The sequence below is a fragment of the Equus quagga genome, chromosome 5 (genome assembly GCF_021613505.1).
Source record: "Equus quagga isolate Etosha38 chromosome 5, UCLA_HA_Equagga_1.0, whole genome shotgun sequence".
Taxonomy (NCBI): domain Eukaryota; kingdom Metazoa; phylum Chordata; class Mammalia; order Perissodactyla; family Equidae; genus Equus; species Equus quagga.
This window is the reverse complement of record NC_060271.1, coordinates 79,973,385-79,987,480: the sequence shown is the minus strand read 5'-3', so window position 1 is coordinate 79,987,480 and position 14,096 is coordinate 79,973,385. Positions and strand designations below refer to the sequence as shown.

Genomic DNA, 14,096 nt, shown 5'->3' with positions numbered 1-14,096 from the left:
ATTGTTAGCCTGCTGAATCAGAAAAAAATTACTGTAATAAAATAAATACACAAGTTAGGTGAGACTAAGTTCTTACTGGTCTTTGGCTCCCAACTTTCCATCTGACAATGGAAAAACTCCTGGAATTTTATTAGAAATATTACAGTGTCCATGACCTGAGGAGCCAAGTACTGCTGATGCCCGCCCCTCACTTGAGATAGGGACTGAAGCACTGTCAAGGCCGGGACTTCTTGGGTGAGGCCCCGTTGTCAGCAGAAGGCAGGTACCCATATAGTGACCTCACTGGAGAGGTGAGCCCTGCATGTGGGGGTAAGTGAGCCAGGGTCACAAGACAAGGCAAAGCAACAGCCGTCCCAGCTTCATGAAGGCAGGAGGCCATGGCAATGCTCTGCTGGCTAGTTACAGGATGGGTCACAGACTCCAGATAAAAACACATCCTCACTGACTCGGGCTCTGTCACTTTGGAATAACAGCAACAGGTGGGGGCAGGAGGCAAGTCTTGCCATGGGATCCACACGCACAGAACCCAGGAGGATCAGGAGGGCCTGACTGGATCTTGAGTGGCACCAGGAACCTCAGCAGCCAGAGCCCTTGGGCGTTCACTCTGCTGCCCTCCTCTCCGCATCTCAGCTACTCTTCCCTCTGCGCCACTCTCCCTTCTCTGCCAGATACACTCCTCACGTGCTTTCCTTCTCTGCCTCCTGGCTTCTGCTTATTCCCGGTTTCTGCAGATGCCCCATGATGGCCCCTCCAGCCTTTCTCTAACTCAGGGCCTTCCAGCACGACTTCCCTCTGTTAACCGCATCATCCCCTGGGTATTTTCAGGTTCACATTCTTCCCCCAGAGAAGTGGTCAGATTGTCCCGCCCATCCCTTCACACCAGAACCAACCAGAGATCTCTGACCAGCCTTGTTCTGATCACCTTCTATTCACCCCACTGGTGAGAATCTTCATCAACTCAGGCTGCTATAACAAAAATACCATAGACTAAGAGGCTTACACAAGAGAAATTTCTTTTTCACTGCTCTGGAGGCTAGGAAGTCCAAGACCAGGGTGCCAGTAGATTCAGTTCCTTGTAAGGACTCTCTTCCTGGTTTGCAGACGACCATCTTCTCATTGTACCCTCACCTGGAGAACAGCAGAGAGAAAGAAGCAAGTTCTTGTGTCTCTTCTTAAGGGCACGAATCCCATCATGAGGGCTCCACTCTCATGACCTAATTATCTCCTAAAGTCACCACCTCCTACACAATCCCATTGGGGATTAGGGTTTCAACATATGAATTTTGAGGGGACACATTCAATTCATAGCAGTAAGGAAGGAATTCCCCACCCCAAATAGTACAATATGGCTGAACACTTGACATCTGACACTACACAGATGAGACTGACACTAACTTATTAGTCATATACACTCACAGTGCAAAGAAGAGGACACTGCACATCATTTGGGCCACACGGGGGTTACACCTGGGAGCAGAGTGAACCAGCAAGGGCTGTGGGAGGCAGGTTTTGTAGTAACAAGAGGACAAGGTGTCCCGGGTTTCAGCAGGAGGATGTGACAGGCTTGTTTGAATAGTTTCCTGGGTTGGTGGAACCCACTAGGTTGAAAACTAGGTTGAGTGCAGGTGGTCCAGTTAATAGGGGAACTTTCCAGGTGGGGCAGCATATCTGGTGAGAGCAAGGGAACTCACATGAGGCTTTTGGGGCCCTGCAAGGCTCATCACAGCAGCACATGAACTTTTAGGCCTTGCAATATGAGCCTGTGAATCAGCTGCCTTAGTAACGAGTGCCCACCACAGGGAGGAAGGTGGAGTGCGGAGCAGGGTCCCATGCTACTCAACATGGCAGCCCAGACATTGTGACTAATACGTCAAGTATGAGAGCAAAATGGAGAGCAGCGCGATGTCTAGAAACACAAAGGGGCAGTTCCCTAGAGGCAGCTCTGGAGCCCATCACTTGTATTTAATTTCTACATCAGCTTGTGCTATGCCCAGATAGCTGACACGGGGAAGAAGTAAAATCCTCCCGTAATTGCTCATTTGAATCTGTGAAGAGCAGGAACAACAAAACATTCCTTAGGGGCGATGTAGAAGAATTCTTTTATACCCGCAGCAGCCCAGTTCTGGCTGCCCATCTTCTCTTCCCTGACACACTCACCCCCTCAGACCTCCACAGTCTCTGGAACTGGCCTGCAAATGCATCCTGCGTGGATGCAATCACTGACTACCCATCCCTCATCCATCACATTTTAAAATCCCCATTTGTCCTTCAAGCTTCCTCCTAATGCTGTAAGCCCCGACCCCTTTGCACCCAGAGCACCATGCTGCTGGCCACAGACATTGAAGGAAAATGTCCTCTCCCTAAGGAGGGCTCTAACGAAGACCCCAAGGAGGGGAAGGCCGCCCTGCTGAGCCCACCCCTGTGCTCATCGCGTTCCTTCCTGCTTCCCCTTCTGTCTGCTGTGGTCTGGATTCCTGCCTCGGCTGCCGGAGGTGGGATTTGGACCCAATGCTTGTGAACAGGGTCTCTGTGAAGAGTGGGAAACCTGAGGCGTCGCCCCTCGGGAGTAAAGCCAGAGGCTAGAAGATGGTCCACTGAACATCCAAGAGGAAAGACCACCAAGAAAGTCGTGACACTGCAGAGCTCGCTCTACTTGATTTCAGTAAAAACCAGGGGTAAGGACTGCGCGCTGTCTGCGGCATTTCCAGGGCTGGAACTTCCCCACTCCTTGTTGTTTTTGACCCCTCAACCGTTTCCTGAGACTGTCCCAGAACTGCATGGCCAGCAAAGCAGATGGCCTTTCCCACACAATCACCCCTACACCCAGGAATAAAAAGGTACACTGAGGCAGGCCTTCACCCGGGCAGAGCTTTATTCTAATGAGGCTTGAACTCTGTAGGTACTGAGGGCCACTTCGCCTGCACAGGGCATGGGAAGAGAGGAAATATGGAAGAAAGAAGAGGTGCGGGGAGGTGAGGCAGAGGGCTGGGCAGAGGACGAAGACAGAGCTGGGCCGGGAGTTTACCGAGTAAGGGACGTCGGGGGAGAAGAAGCGTGGTTGCTGGTCCAGCTCTAAAAGAGACATGTTTCTTGTCGGCCCCTGATCTGAACCAACTGAGCCCATCCCAGGGAAGAAAAGGCTCAGACCTCAAGCAACGTGACAAAGAGGGTGATGCGACATGGCATGCACAGGGTCACCAAGAGCAGAGCTCTTCCCGCTGAGAACATGGCAGCCTAAGCGGACAGCAGGGAATTCTGGGGCATCAGCTGGAAAAGCCCTGAGTCTCGGTATCAGGAAAATTGCCTGGGTGGTCTGCAGTAACTTCCACGTGATGAAACTGAGGCTTCTCTGAAAGGAAGCGACCCCCAGGGTGTTGCCCCAGATTATGGGTCTTGATCTACCTTACTGAGGCAGTTTGAACTTCTAAATCCTCTCTACCCTCCCCTCCCATTTTAACCCAAGATCTCCTTTCCATTCCAGCTATCTCTACGGGGTTGGAGAATTCCCAGCCAAGGCAGACAGACTCCAGGATGCCTTTGGGACAATTTCGAAGCAAGAAAAATTAAGGTGCAAAGTGACCCTGGAGTATGGAGGAAACAGCAGCATTTCCTTGAGTTTGACTAGCTTTGGAGCTCAAAACGTGAGCTTGGGGGCCAGTCCTGTCACGCTTCTGATGGGGTGTAGGGCCGTTTACAGATGAAAAGGAGTGTTATGTCACAGGAGGCATCATTCCACGACTGAAGCGAGAACAGCTTTATATTGGCACAGTGTTCATTGCTTCCATAATTGTTGGGCTCACCTGGAATCCAGAATCTACCATGAGAAAAAAACAAGAAAAATGCATTTACAAAGTTGGAGAGCAGTGAAGAAATGAGTCACTTCAATCTCAACTTTGGTCCTAGGTGATAGCATCACGAGTTTTTGTACCCAAGCCTGAGAGGCAGGGGATGGATTGGTGACCTATCAACCTGTGAGTCTACAATCACCCCCCAAGTTAGGGGAGAACCAGCCCACCACTCTCCCGGTCCTACGCAAACCACAGTGCAAAGACCCAGACCGAGCACAGGGTCCCTGCTGAAGCAGGGTGGAGGGCCATGCTGCCAAACCTTAGAGGGCACAGGGAGGCCATGGATTCATCCCTGGTCCCACAGCCAATTAGTGGCAGAAGTGAACTAGATCTCGGTTCAATGCTCCTGCCACCCTAGGACAGGGGAGAATCACAAACTCTGTAGTTGGGGGAAATGTCACCTAACCCTTCATGCCCTGGCCCTGGCCTGGGAAGCCAGGCTGGGAAGGAGGGCTCTGGGGTCTCACCTGGCACTCTGGACCTTGTCGAATGGAGTGTCATCCACCCAGTGCCAGTCCCCCTCACTCCCTGCTTTGGTCAGGCCAATCCAGTGGAGAAGGCCACCTGCTGCCTTGTAGAGAAACTCCTGTGGGGAAGACGAATGAGCAGAGACGCTGCCATGACTCACAGTGGACGCATGTGTCTCTCTGGGTGCTCTTGCCCTGTCCTCAGTGACAGTCCTTGAACCCAAGACACACCATGCACGCTGACCTCTCTCAAACCTCTTCCTGTCCCTGCCCAGAGCCCAGAGTCCATCATCCAAATTATGATTTGTCTTTGCCCTGCAGCTGACAGACTCAGGACTCAGGCCTTTCTGCCCCTCAGGAAGCAGAGGCTCAGGCACAGAAAAGACTCAGCTAAACCCCAGAGCAGGGACCCCAGGAGAACAGCCCCCCTAATAATAGCTATATTTAGTGAGCACTTAATATACACAAGGCACTATGCATTTAGATGCACAGGTATGCATTTACTCATTTATTCTCGGAGGGAGGTACCATTATCGTGAACATTTTGTCAATTAATAAGCTGAGGCCTAAGGAAGTTGCATAATCTACCCTGGGCTCTGGGGCCAGTTGGAGGCAGGGCTGGGACTCTAAACTGACCCCAGGGCCCATGCTCCTTCCTGTGCTGCTAGCCCACCTCCTGTATGGAAGGGGTTTATTCCGTATTCTGCCTCACCACGTGGGAGGCTTCTTGGGTTATATAGTGTCATTAACGCATTTCAAAAATATTTCTGGTTTTGCGGCACTTGAAAGATTGTACCTCCCTGCCCTCTTGGAAGCTAGGAGTATCGCGTAATTTGCTTTGGCCAATGAAATGTGAGCAGAAGTTACATCTGTTGTTTCCAGGCAGAAGCTTCAAGAGCCAATGCAAATTTGTCATGTTCCCTTTCCTGCCTCAGCAATCGTGGAAACAACTGTTGAGATGAAGTCTCCTTTGACCTGGATCTTCAAGTAACCACCATGAGCAGAAGGTGTAGTATAAATGAGAAATAATCTTTCATCATTAGGTCACTGCTATTTGGGGATTTTTGTCACCACAGTATAATCTTGCCCCTCCTGCCTGGTACAGCTACTCATACAGCCCCTTCTTAGAGCCCATGGGGGCAACAGCACTCACCTGTTCACTCTCTGAGGTCACTGAGGTCAGATGTGAATTCCTGGATATACAAAACTGCTGGGCACTGTACCAGGTCTTTGGGACACGAGAAAAGTAATAGAAGTTCCCCTTGAAGTACTTCCAGCCTTGAGAAACCACCTGGAGGATGTCATCTGGGGAACAAGTGTGAAAGGTGACCACCGGTGTCCTGTCTCCTCTGGGTGCTGGCTGGGAAGGAGTACTTGAGTGGGATCCCAGAGGAACAGTGAATGGGGCTGGGCTCTGGGGTCCTTGGGTCCTTGGGTAGGGGCTAGGGGACACTCTCTCAGGTTCTGAAAGTCTGACTGAGATTAGTAGAGACCCTGGGCTCAGAGAGGGGAGAGTGAGAGAAGATGGATCAAGAATCTGTCTCTCTCACGAAGGAGAAACAATTCTCCATTGGCCATCACAAGTCGCTGAGCCTATGGTCTCTAGGCAAGGAACGTAATAGAAAATGGCTAGGTTTGGGCCAGAACAGAGGCCTCCCTAATGCTTGTATATTGTGTGCCTTGGTATGGGAGCCCTAGCTGGTCCCTGGTCGCCTCTCTCCTGAACAGTCCCCAAATCCTCCCCAGTGCCAGTGCTGAGCCCTCTCTTCTTAACTTTCCAGGCATTTCTGCCCTCCTCCTCTCTCCACACCCCAGACCAGTGGCCTCAGGCCTGAAGCTGACTAGCAGCTTGCAAAGTGACTTCTTTTCTGAGTCACTTACTTTGCTGTTTGAGCAACTTGCTGACATTCTCCAAGCTGCTCTGGAGTGCCCGGACCTTTGCATTTAAAGTGCTGGCTTTGTCCAAGTCTCTTTTTAACTCTGGGATTTGGGCGTTTAAATTATCGACTTCCTCCCAACTTTTTGTTAACGTCTGGATCCGAGCATTGGCTTCCTTCACATCAGTTTCCAACCTCCGCATCTGAGAACGCACACGATCCAGGCTGGCATTCACCATCTGGACCTGAACGCCAGTCGCCGCCACGCCACCTCTATTCCTCTTAATTTCAGAACTTAGGGTGCTGATGTTGTCCACACGACCTTTCAGCAACTGGGCATTGCTCTTTACATCTGATATTGTGCCCATAAACCAGGAATCTGGATTTGAGAAAGTGAAGAGGTCAGCTAAGGGGATCCCCAGGGGCAGGAGGAGGGTGTTGTCAGGGTGATCAAAGGAAGGGAAGGGAAGGGACAAGCTCAAGCTTCTCAAGGACCCAACCCAAAGAGCTGTCACCTACCTTCCATTCACTCATAATGCATTCACTCAACAAACCTGCGGTAGGCACCTACCATGTGCCAGGAACTCTGGTGGCTGCAGATAATGCAGAGATTGATAAAACACAGGCCCTCTGTTAGAGCAGAAGTGGGGATTAGTACCCAGTCCTAAGTTTTCTTTGAGTGTTCAGGGCATATTTGGCAAAAAGATGCCCTCAACCACCCCCTCGTCCCTGCCCCACATCCCTCTGGGCCCCGTCACTTGATTCCCAGCCCTCTCTTTTCAGAGACCCCTGCAGCGGCCATCAGCCAGGGCAGCAGTTTCCCTCCCACGTCTGTCCACAGGCCCCCGTGACCATGCGAGGGGCCAGCCATGCAGTCTTCTATTCTGGAAGTGACTTCTCCAGAGAGTGCAGACAGGAAGATTTATGAAACCACTTTTCCCCTTCCCTCATCCCACCCACTGTCACACTCTGCTCAAGTGACAGGCTCGGGTGCCATAGAGGAGACCAAAAGTAAACCAGAAAGTCTCAAAGCAGAGGAGACTCTGCTCAGAGGCTCTAAGTCTGACACCAAAAATATCCCAAGGCCTAAAAGGGAGAAGATAGACGTTCCCTCCCTCTGCTTTCTGGAGACGTAGTGGGAGCAAGAAGGCTCTGCCAGCAGCAGAGGCCATGAGGCTTGCCAAAGCCAGAAGAGGAAGAAAGATAAGTCACACACCAGTGAAGAAGTAGGAAGCCTCCCTTGAAGGAGCTCCACAAGAACAGGAGGATGAAGAGAGTGCAAAGGGGTCCTGGTGAGCAGATGAACCACGGCCATGGGTTGGCTCGTTGGCCACATTCTCCATCTAGCCATTTGGGGCTGAGGGTATAGTGGGGACCCCATTGCTTGTGGGGACAGGAAACCTTTTGCTGACTGTTGGGGGCTGCCCAAAAGACTCTGAATCGAAGGGACACAGAGCTTAGAGATGGAGGAGAAAATGACATGGGATGAAGAAATAGGTGAACATTTCTTGGGGACAAAAGAGCATATCTTTGTGCACAAGCAGGTAAGTGCTGGTCTCACTCAGGAAAATCTCCCCAGAATTGGGAAGAAGAGAGCAGGAGCTCATCTTGTGGGGACAGGGAGCTTGGGACTGCACGTGAAAGGAGGAGAAAAGAGACAAATGAAAAGCCACAGGTGGGAGACACCACTGGAGAGCAGGAAAGAGAGGGTCCGGATGTCGAGGGAGCTGACTGGCTGTGGAGAAGGACCAGGCCCAGACAGCTAAGCCTGAGGACTTACAGAGAATGGCCTGCAGTGTGACGGAGGCGACCAGGACCAGCAGCAGGAAGATTACTGCAGCACGGACTGTGAGAAGTTTCCTCGGAACCAGAGACGGACCCATCTTGGGAGGAGGCTCTGTTGAAAGAAGAAGAGAATGTTTGTTGAAGGACCGGCAAACAGCGGGTTTGGGCACAGAGCACGGAGCCCGTTCTGAGCAGTGACTGGTGCTTGCCTCGGGGCCAGAGGGAGATGTTCTGTTTATCTACAGTGAAGTGCGCATCAGGGACCTCGCTCTCTGCAGCCTTCATCCCGCACGCTCACCCTTGCAGCACAGGTGCTTCCAGCTGGCTCTCTCTCCAAGGACCTTTTATCTAGAGGAAAAAGGAAGTGAGTCCCACAGGAAGCCATCATGTCATCCCAAAGTTCCCCATTCCTGACTTACACACCTTGCCTAGCCTAGGCCACAGCTCAGTCTTCCCCTTAAAGATCTAAACTTTCAGGAAGAAGCCATTTGTCCTCTTCTCTGGGGGGGTCTGTTACACAGACACTTTAACCATCTTGTCCCAAGGCTATCCTATTTCTCTTATAAGATTCCCCTCATCTATCATCCATCCACCCGTCCATTCATCCCACAAACACATATTGAGTGTCTTCTAGGTACCAGGCACTGGACCAGGACTGGGCCACAAAGCTGAATAGCTCAGTCTTTGTACTCAAGCAGCTTATGGTCCGGTAAGAAAGACACGCCTGAGGAAATAAATTACACTACAAGGTGATGAGCATAACAATAGAAGAATATACACACTTCAAAGGAAGTACAGAGAAAGGAGTAATGGGGAAAATTTCCAAAAGTAGAAAGATTAGCATATTCAAAACTATGGAGTCAAAAGACGGCATGGAGTGTCTGGCAAACTGGAAGTAGTTTGGCAATGTTGGCATGTACAATATATGACAGCAGCCGGCAGGGCATGGGCTAAAGAGGCACCTGGGGTCAAATCATGGAAATCCTCTTGGGTCATGTTAAGAAGCTTGAACTCTGGCTTATGGATGTCTTCAGGCAGGAGAGAGATAAGGACAGGGACATTGCAGAATGATTGCTCTGATCATGGTGAGCAGCATAGATTAGGGCGTGGGGAGCCTGGAGGCAGGGAGACCATAAAGAGACCACTGCAATAGAATATCCTCCTTTCTGTTGTCAAGGCATCTTAGATGATACAGTATCCCTTTATAAAATGGGCTTGGCGATTCAAAATATAAGTGTAAGATGTGGATTCTCCTCCCCGCTTCCTGCACACGTCACCTTCCCAAAGTGGGTAGGCTCAACTAAGAACTGTTCTTTCATATATGAGAGATGTGCAAGGCAGAGAGGAACTATTTGGGGGCTCAATGAAGGACTAAGTTTTCTCCTGGGCAGCTTCTCATGCTTTGAAGAAGTCTGAGGATCTGAGAAACCTGGTATATAACAGATTCTAAACAAATATTTCTTGGAAGGTAGGAAAGAGAGGAAAGGAGAGAGGGAGAGAAGGAGAAAAGGAAAGAAGTCAGTCCAGATAATTAGATGAATGGATGGATGGAGGATCGATGGATGGATAGATGGAAGATAAATGAATGGAAGAGTTGATGGCTCATCATTACTCAACTCTGAAACCTACAGTCTATGGACTGAGATCTGTCTTCCAGAAGCTACTGCTTCTTTCCAGCAGTTCTCATTCATTTCCATAGCACAGGCATGAGGGAAGTGTGATTTACACCTTACCCAAGAATGCGCAAGAACTCTGGCCACAGGACCACAAAGCTGGCCCAGACTTGCTGAGTCTGAGCCAGTGGATCTGGATGACAGAGTAGTGTCAGGGACAAGGGTTGGAAGCTAAGAGAGCAGGGCCAAGGAACTAGCCACCTACACTGCTGCCTTTGATGAGTGATGTGCTCAGCCCATTGTACCTATAGGCCCCTTGCTGCTTCTCTCCAGGCTGACTAGGCCTCAGACTGGAGCTCCTTCTCTGACTGGAAGAGGAAAGGCAAAGAGGGCTCCACCCCACACTTCCCAAGTGCTAGGAAAGAGGCTGGCTCACAATGATGGTGACCCATTCATCCTATCTCATCTCCTTTCTACCCACATTCTGTCTATAGCTTCCAGGGCTGCTATCTGTTCTAATCTTTGACATTAGCTAACACCGCAAATTGAAGGCCTCACTAACTCACTGCCTGTCTCTGAATGTTTACAACTACACCCACTCTCTTCAGGCTGCTCATCTAGTTGCAGAGCCTGGGTTCCACAAGGGCTCAGAAGAGCTTAGAATGTTCTGCCTCTGGGCTCTCCTGCTTGGTACCCAGTCTAACCCCAGAGTCACCTCCACTCTTCTGCTCCTGGCTCCTGGCCTTACATCCACACACTTGCTATAGTCCAGGGCCCAGAGGGGTGGATAAGAATCCGAGTTACTCAAGACTCTGGTAAAAGGCACCCTTGGGGGTCCTGGTCTCCCCCTAAGGCATTTGAGGGAGAGAAGCTGACACACAGCACAACTTGAGGGTGTCTGGCCCCTTCCCTCTGTGTCAAAAAGTTGACTTTTCCCAAACCTCTGCTGGTTTATAGAATGAGTTATTGAGGCAATGCCCATAAGCCCTGTCAGCTGTCCCAGGAAAGGATACAGAAGCCTCATCAAGGTTGGGGAGCATTTACTCCAAGTGATGAAAGTGGAGACCTCAGGTAGATATTCTGCTCATCACTGGGCAAAAGACTGATCCAGACCCAACATGAGGAAACCGAGAAAGAAGCAACCAGAATCCTGGGCTGTGGGCCCCCTGGGGTTTCAGAGACAGTGGGTATAAAGTCCCAGCCATAAGGAGTTTCATTTCCCACTTGGTGAGGAAGGAGTGAGTCACAGCTGTTTTCCTGTGGCCATGCTCATCTGCAGGTATTTACTGAGTCCATCTGCAGCCTGTCCCTCCGGGCGCTCTATGTGGCCCCTGGCCTGACAGCTTGGGAGGAGAAAAGACAGCAGGAGGTGGGTGCCTCAGCCATGATTTCCAGCCAGGAAAATGGGTGATTCTCCCAGACACTCAGGCCGTCCCAGCTCTTCCAAACAGAGGAGGAAATTTGAGCCAGACCTAGAGTGACCAAAACTCACTGCTGTGTTGAAAGAAAGGGAAGTTCGGGCCCATTTTTCTGTTTCCCCATTTGTCACGCTCCTGGGGTTCTGGGACCTTCTCTGGATAAGGGTGGAGGAGGGAAGCAGTTGGGCCACTTCTCCCCTTCTCTGGTTGGGACTCTCCTTATGCTTGGGCTTGGACCACCGACATAATCAGTTGGAGTGGAAAAGAGGCCCAGGTTGTTTGAAATGCCCCAGCAGGGCCCAGCATCATCCCCAAGGAGTAGCAATCTGAGTCCCTCCTCAAGGCATGGAGGAAACTAGAGTGGACAATAAACCAGGGAGAGAGGACAGAGGAGGAGAAGTGGGGAGAGGAGAGGGGAGAATGACTATGAAATGAAAAAGGAGATGCTATTACAGCTGGTCAGGCCTGCTCCACAGGCCTCAGACGGGGACTCTCGTGTATAATGTAATGTGGGATTTGACTGGCAGATCCCAGATAATCAAGGGATTCCATGTCACTCTCTGGATGTGTGCCCCGGGAACAGGGATAGGGCAGAGAAGCCAAGAAGAAAGGAGTGGGAGGTGAGACCATTCATCCATCTATTCATTTGGAATGCCTGCTGTGCACCAGGTGCAAGGACAAAGATAGCCATAGCCCTGCCCTCAGAAACAGTGTTCCTCTTGTTGAAAATATGGCATCCTTAGTCCTAGGGAGAAGGGAAGTCTCTCCCAAGACTGAAACGGACCGAGGACACTACAAGGGGCTTCTCTCGGTCCCCCTTGATCTTGGGAATGTGCTCCCCTTTCTTAGGACATCATATAGGGGCAGCTTTCTCTGGAACAGTGACAATGGGCCAGACCTCAGTGAACAGGCCATTATCTGGTGCCATAATAAGCGGTGTGGTATGGATATGTGTGGGCAAGCTGGCTGCATGGACGAATCGCTGTGTTCCAGGCAGAGGAGGTGGCTCTGAACAATCCAAGTCAAAGAGCTCTTGCCTGTGGCCTTAAGTGGGCAAATTCACGTCAGGAAAGTTACAAAGGGCTCTTGGAAGAAGTATACATAGTTTATTTTTAAATCTTTTATGTCTTTATTGTATAACATGATATTCATTATAGAAAAAATGCAGGTAAGCACAAAGAAAAAAAATTACCTACCAACCAGAAAACAAAAACCCAGCCATACACATAGTCCATTCTTCCTAACTATCTATGTGTATAGGTATCTACAGCTACATCTGTATAGATTGCTATATCTAACTAAAACTGTGCATATATTTATATAAGTCTTGAATGGGACAGTTCCTGTGTATTTTCTCCAGCATCCTTCCCACCCCCATTCTATATCAAGAATCTCTTCCCTTGAAAAATTACTCCCCTTTTTAGCACCCACATTGCTGGGCTCGTAATCAGCATCAGCAGGTTGAGTTTTCATCACATCCCATCATTCTGACACTGAGTCTTCTGCCTCCTGCTGCTACTTTTAAAGACTCTTACATTGGGCCCACTCAGGTAATCCAGGATAATTTCCCTATCTTAAAGTCAGGCGATTAGCAACTGTAATTCCACTTTGCCACATAACTTAACATACTCCCAGGTTCTGGGGATTAGGATAGGGACATCTTTGAGGCCATTTTTCTACCTACCACACTTCCTCACCGTATTAAGTTAGAGTAGCCTTAACAGAGCCATTCAGAAAACTTGTTATATATCCCTGGAGTTTGAGAGATATAGAGTCTGGTACCTGACACAGGAATGAAAATCTAAGGCCTTCAGATGGATAAAAAACTGCAGTACATTCAGACAATGGAATATTATTCAGCACTAAAAAGAAATGAACTATCAAGCCACGAAAAGACAAGGAGGAACCTTATATGCATATCACTAAGTGAAAGAAGTCAATCTGAAAAGGCTACCTACTATGTGGTTCCAACCATATGACATTCTGGAAAAGGCAAAACTATGGACACAGTAAAAAGATCAGTGGTTGCCTGGGGTTATAGGAGAGGGAGAGATGACTAGATGGAGCACAAAGGATTTTTCGGGCAGTGAAACTCTTCTGTATGATACTGTAATAATGGATACATGTCATTATACATTTGTCAAAACCCATCAAATATACAACAAGAGTGAACCCTAATGTGAACTGTGGACTTTGGGTGATAGTGACATGTCAACGTAGGTTCATCAATTATAACAAATGTACCACTCTGATGAAGGATATTGATAGTGGAGGAGGCTGGGGGAGGGGGGTGAGACAGGGGGTATATGAGAACTCTCTACTTTCTGCTCCATTTTGCTGTAAACCTAAAACTGCTCTAAAAAATGGTCTATTCAAAAGGTGGGGGGGGGGGGGGAATCTAAGGTAAGAAGCTTTAGCGAGCTACTGCCTTGGGACACCAGAGTAGGGAAGAAAGGCAAAATTTAAAGGCAAAATCTGCTCTTCCAGAGTTTGTTGGGGAAAAGATATGTGTCAATGGACCAGACTTGGGCTCCCCTAGTAGGAAGTTATTCTTTGTTGATTGAGAGGGACTGTGCTGATACGGAGCACCTGGAGGAGTGTGTGGAGGTCCCACAGGAAAGCAGGCGCTGAGGCAAGGCCATAAGCAGACAGCCAGAAGAGGCATCGCTGTGCCAAGAGCCAGTGAGACATCTCCACAATATGGGTCTCCCAAACACCCCCAAAAGCATGCCGAAGAAAATGAATTGGCATTTAGAATATGCTCCACCTAGAGGTCTCAAATACCAGATTTCAACTGTTCCGGTCATGGAAGACCTTTCTGCCACCTGGGGCAAGGTGCAGTTTAGGGATGGGTATGGGTAGGAGTGAGGAAGAGAGACAGGAGGGGAAGGAGACGAAAAGTCAAGCCCCCTCTGCCGTCTCATACTTCCAAGACTGGAGCCTGGCTGGGGAGGAGGAGAAAGGCTAATTCAATGAGAGATGTTCTTTTGTGATGATTTGACTGGATTTTGGGGGTATACTAATGTGAACAGAAAAGCTATGATACCTGCCTGAGGTTCCATCCAGGTGTGAGAAAGAACAAGAAAGG

The 14,096-nt window shown here is 49.6% G+C and overlaps 1 protein-coding gene across 1 annotated transcript; it reads right to left on the bottom strand.

The window, feature by feature from the left end:
* Window positions 1-2,979: 2,979 nt before the first annotated feature.
* On the bottom strand, window positions 2,980-8,299 carry CD207 (CD207 molecule). The gene is made up of 6 exons (XM_046661761.1): window positions 8,187-8,299; window positions 7,973-8,089; window positions 6,197-6,571; window positions 5,469-5,620; window positions 4,316-4,434; window positions 2,980-3,814 (listed from the first exon to the last, which is right to left on the bottom strand). The coding sequence occupies exons 1-6, from the start codon at window positions 8,260-8,262 to the stop codon at window positions 3,664-3,666; spliced, it is 990 nt and encodes a 329-aa protein (XP_046517717.1). The 5' UTR covers window positions 8,263-8,299; the 3' UTR covers window positions 2,980-3,663.
* Between the last annotated feature and the right edge of the window lie 5,797 nt (window positions 8,300-14,096).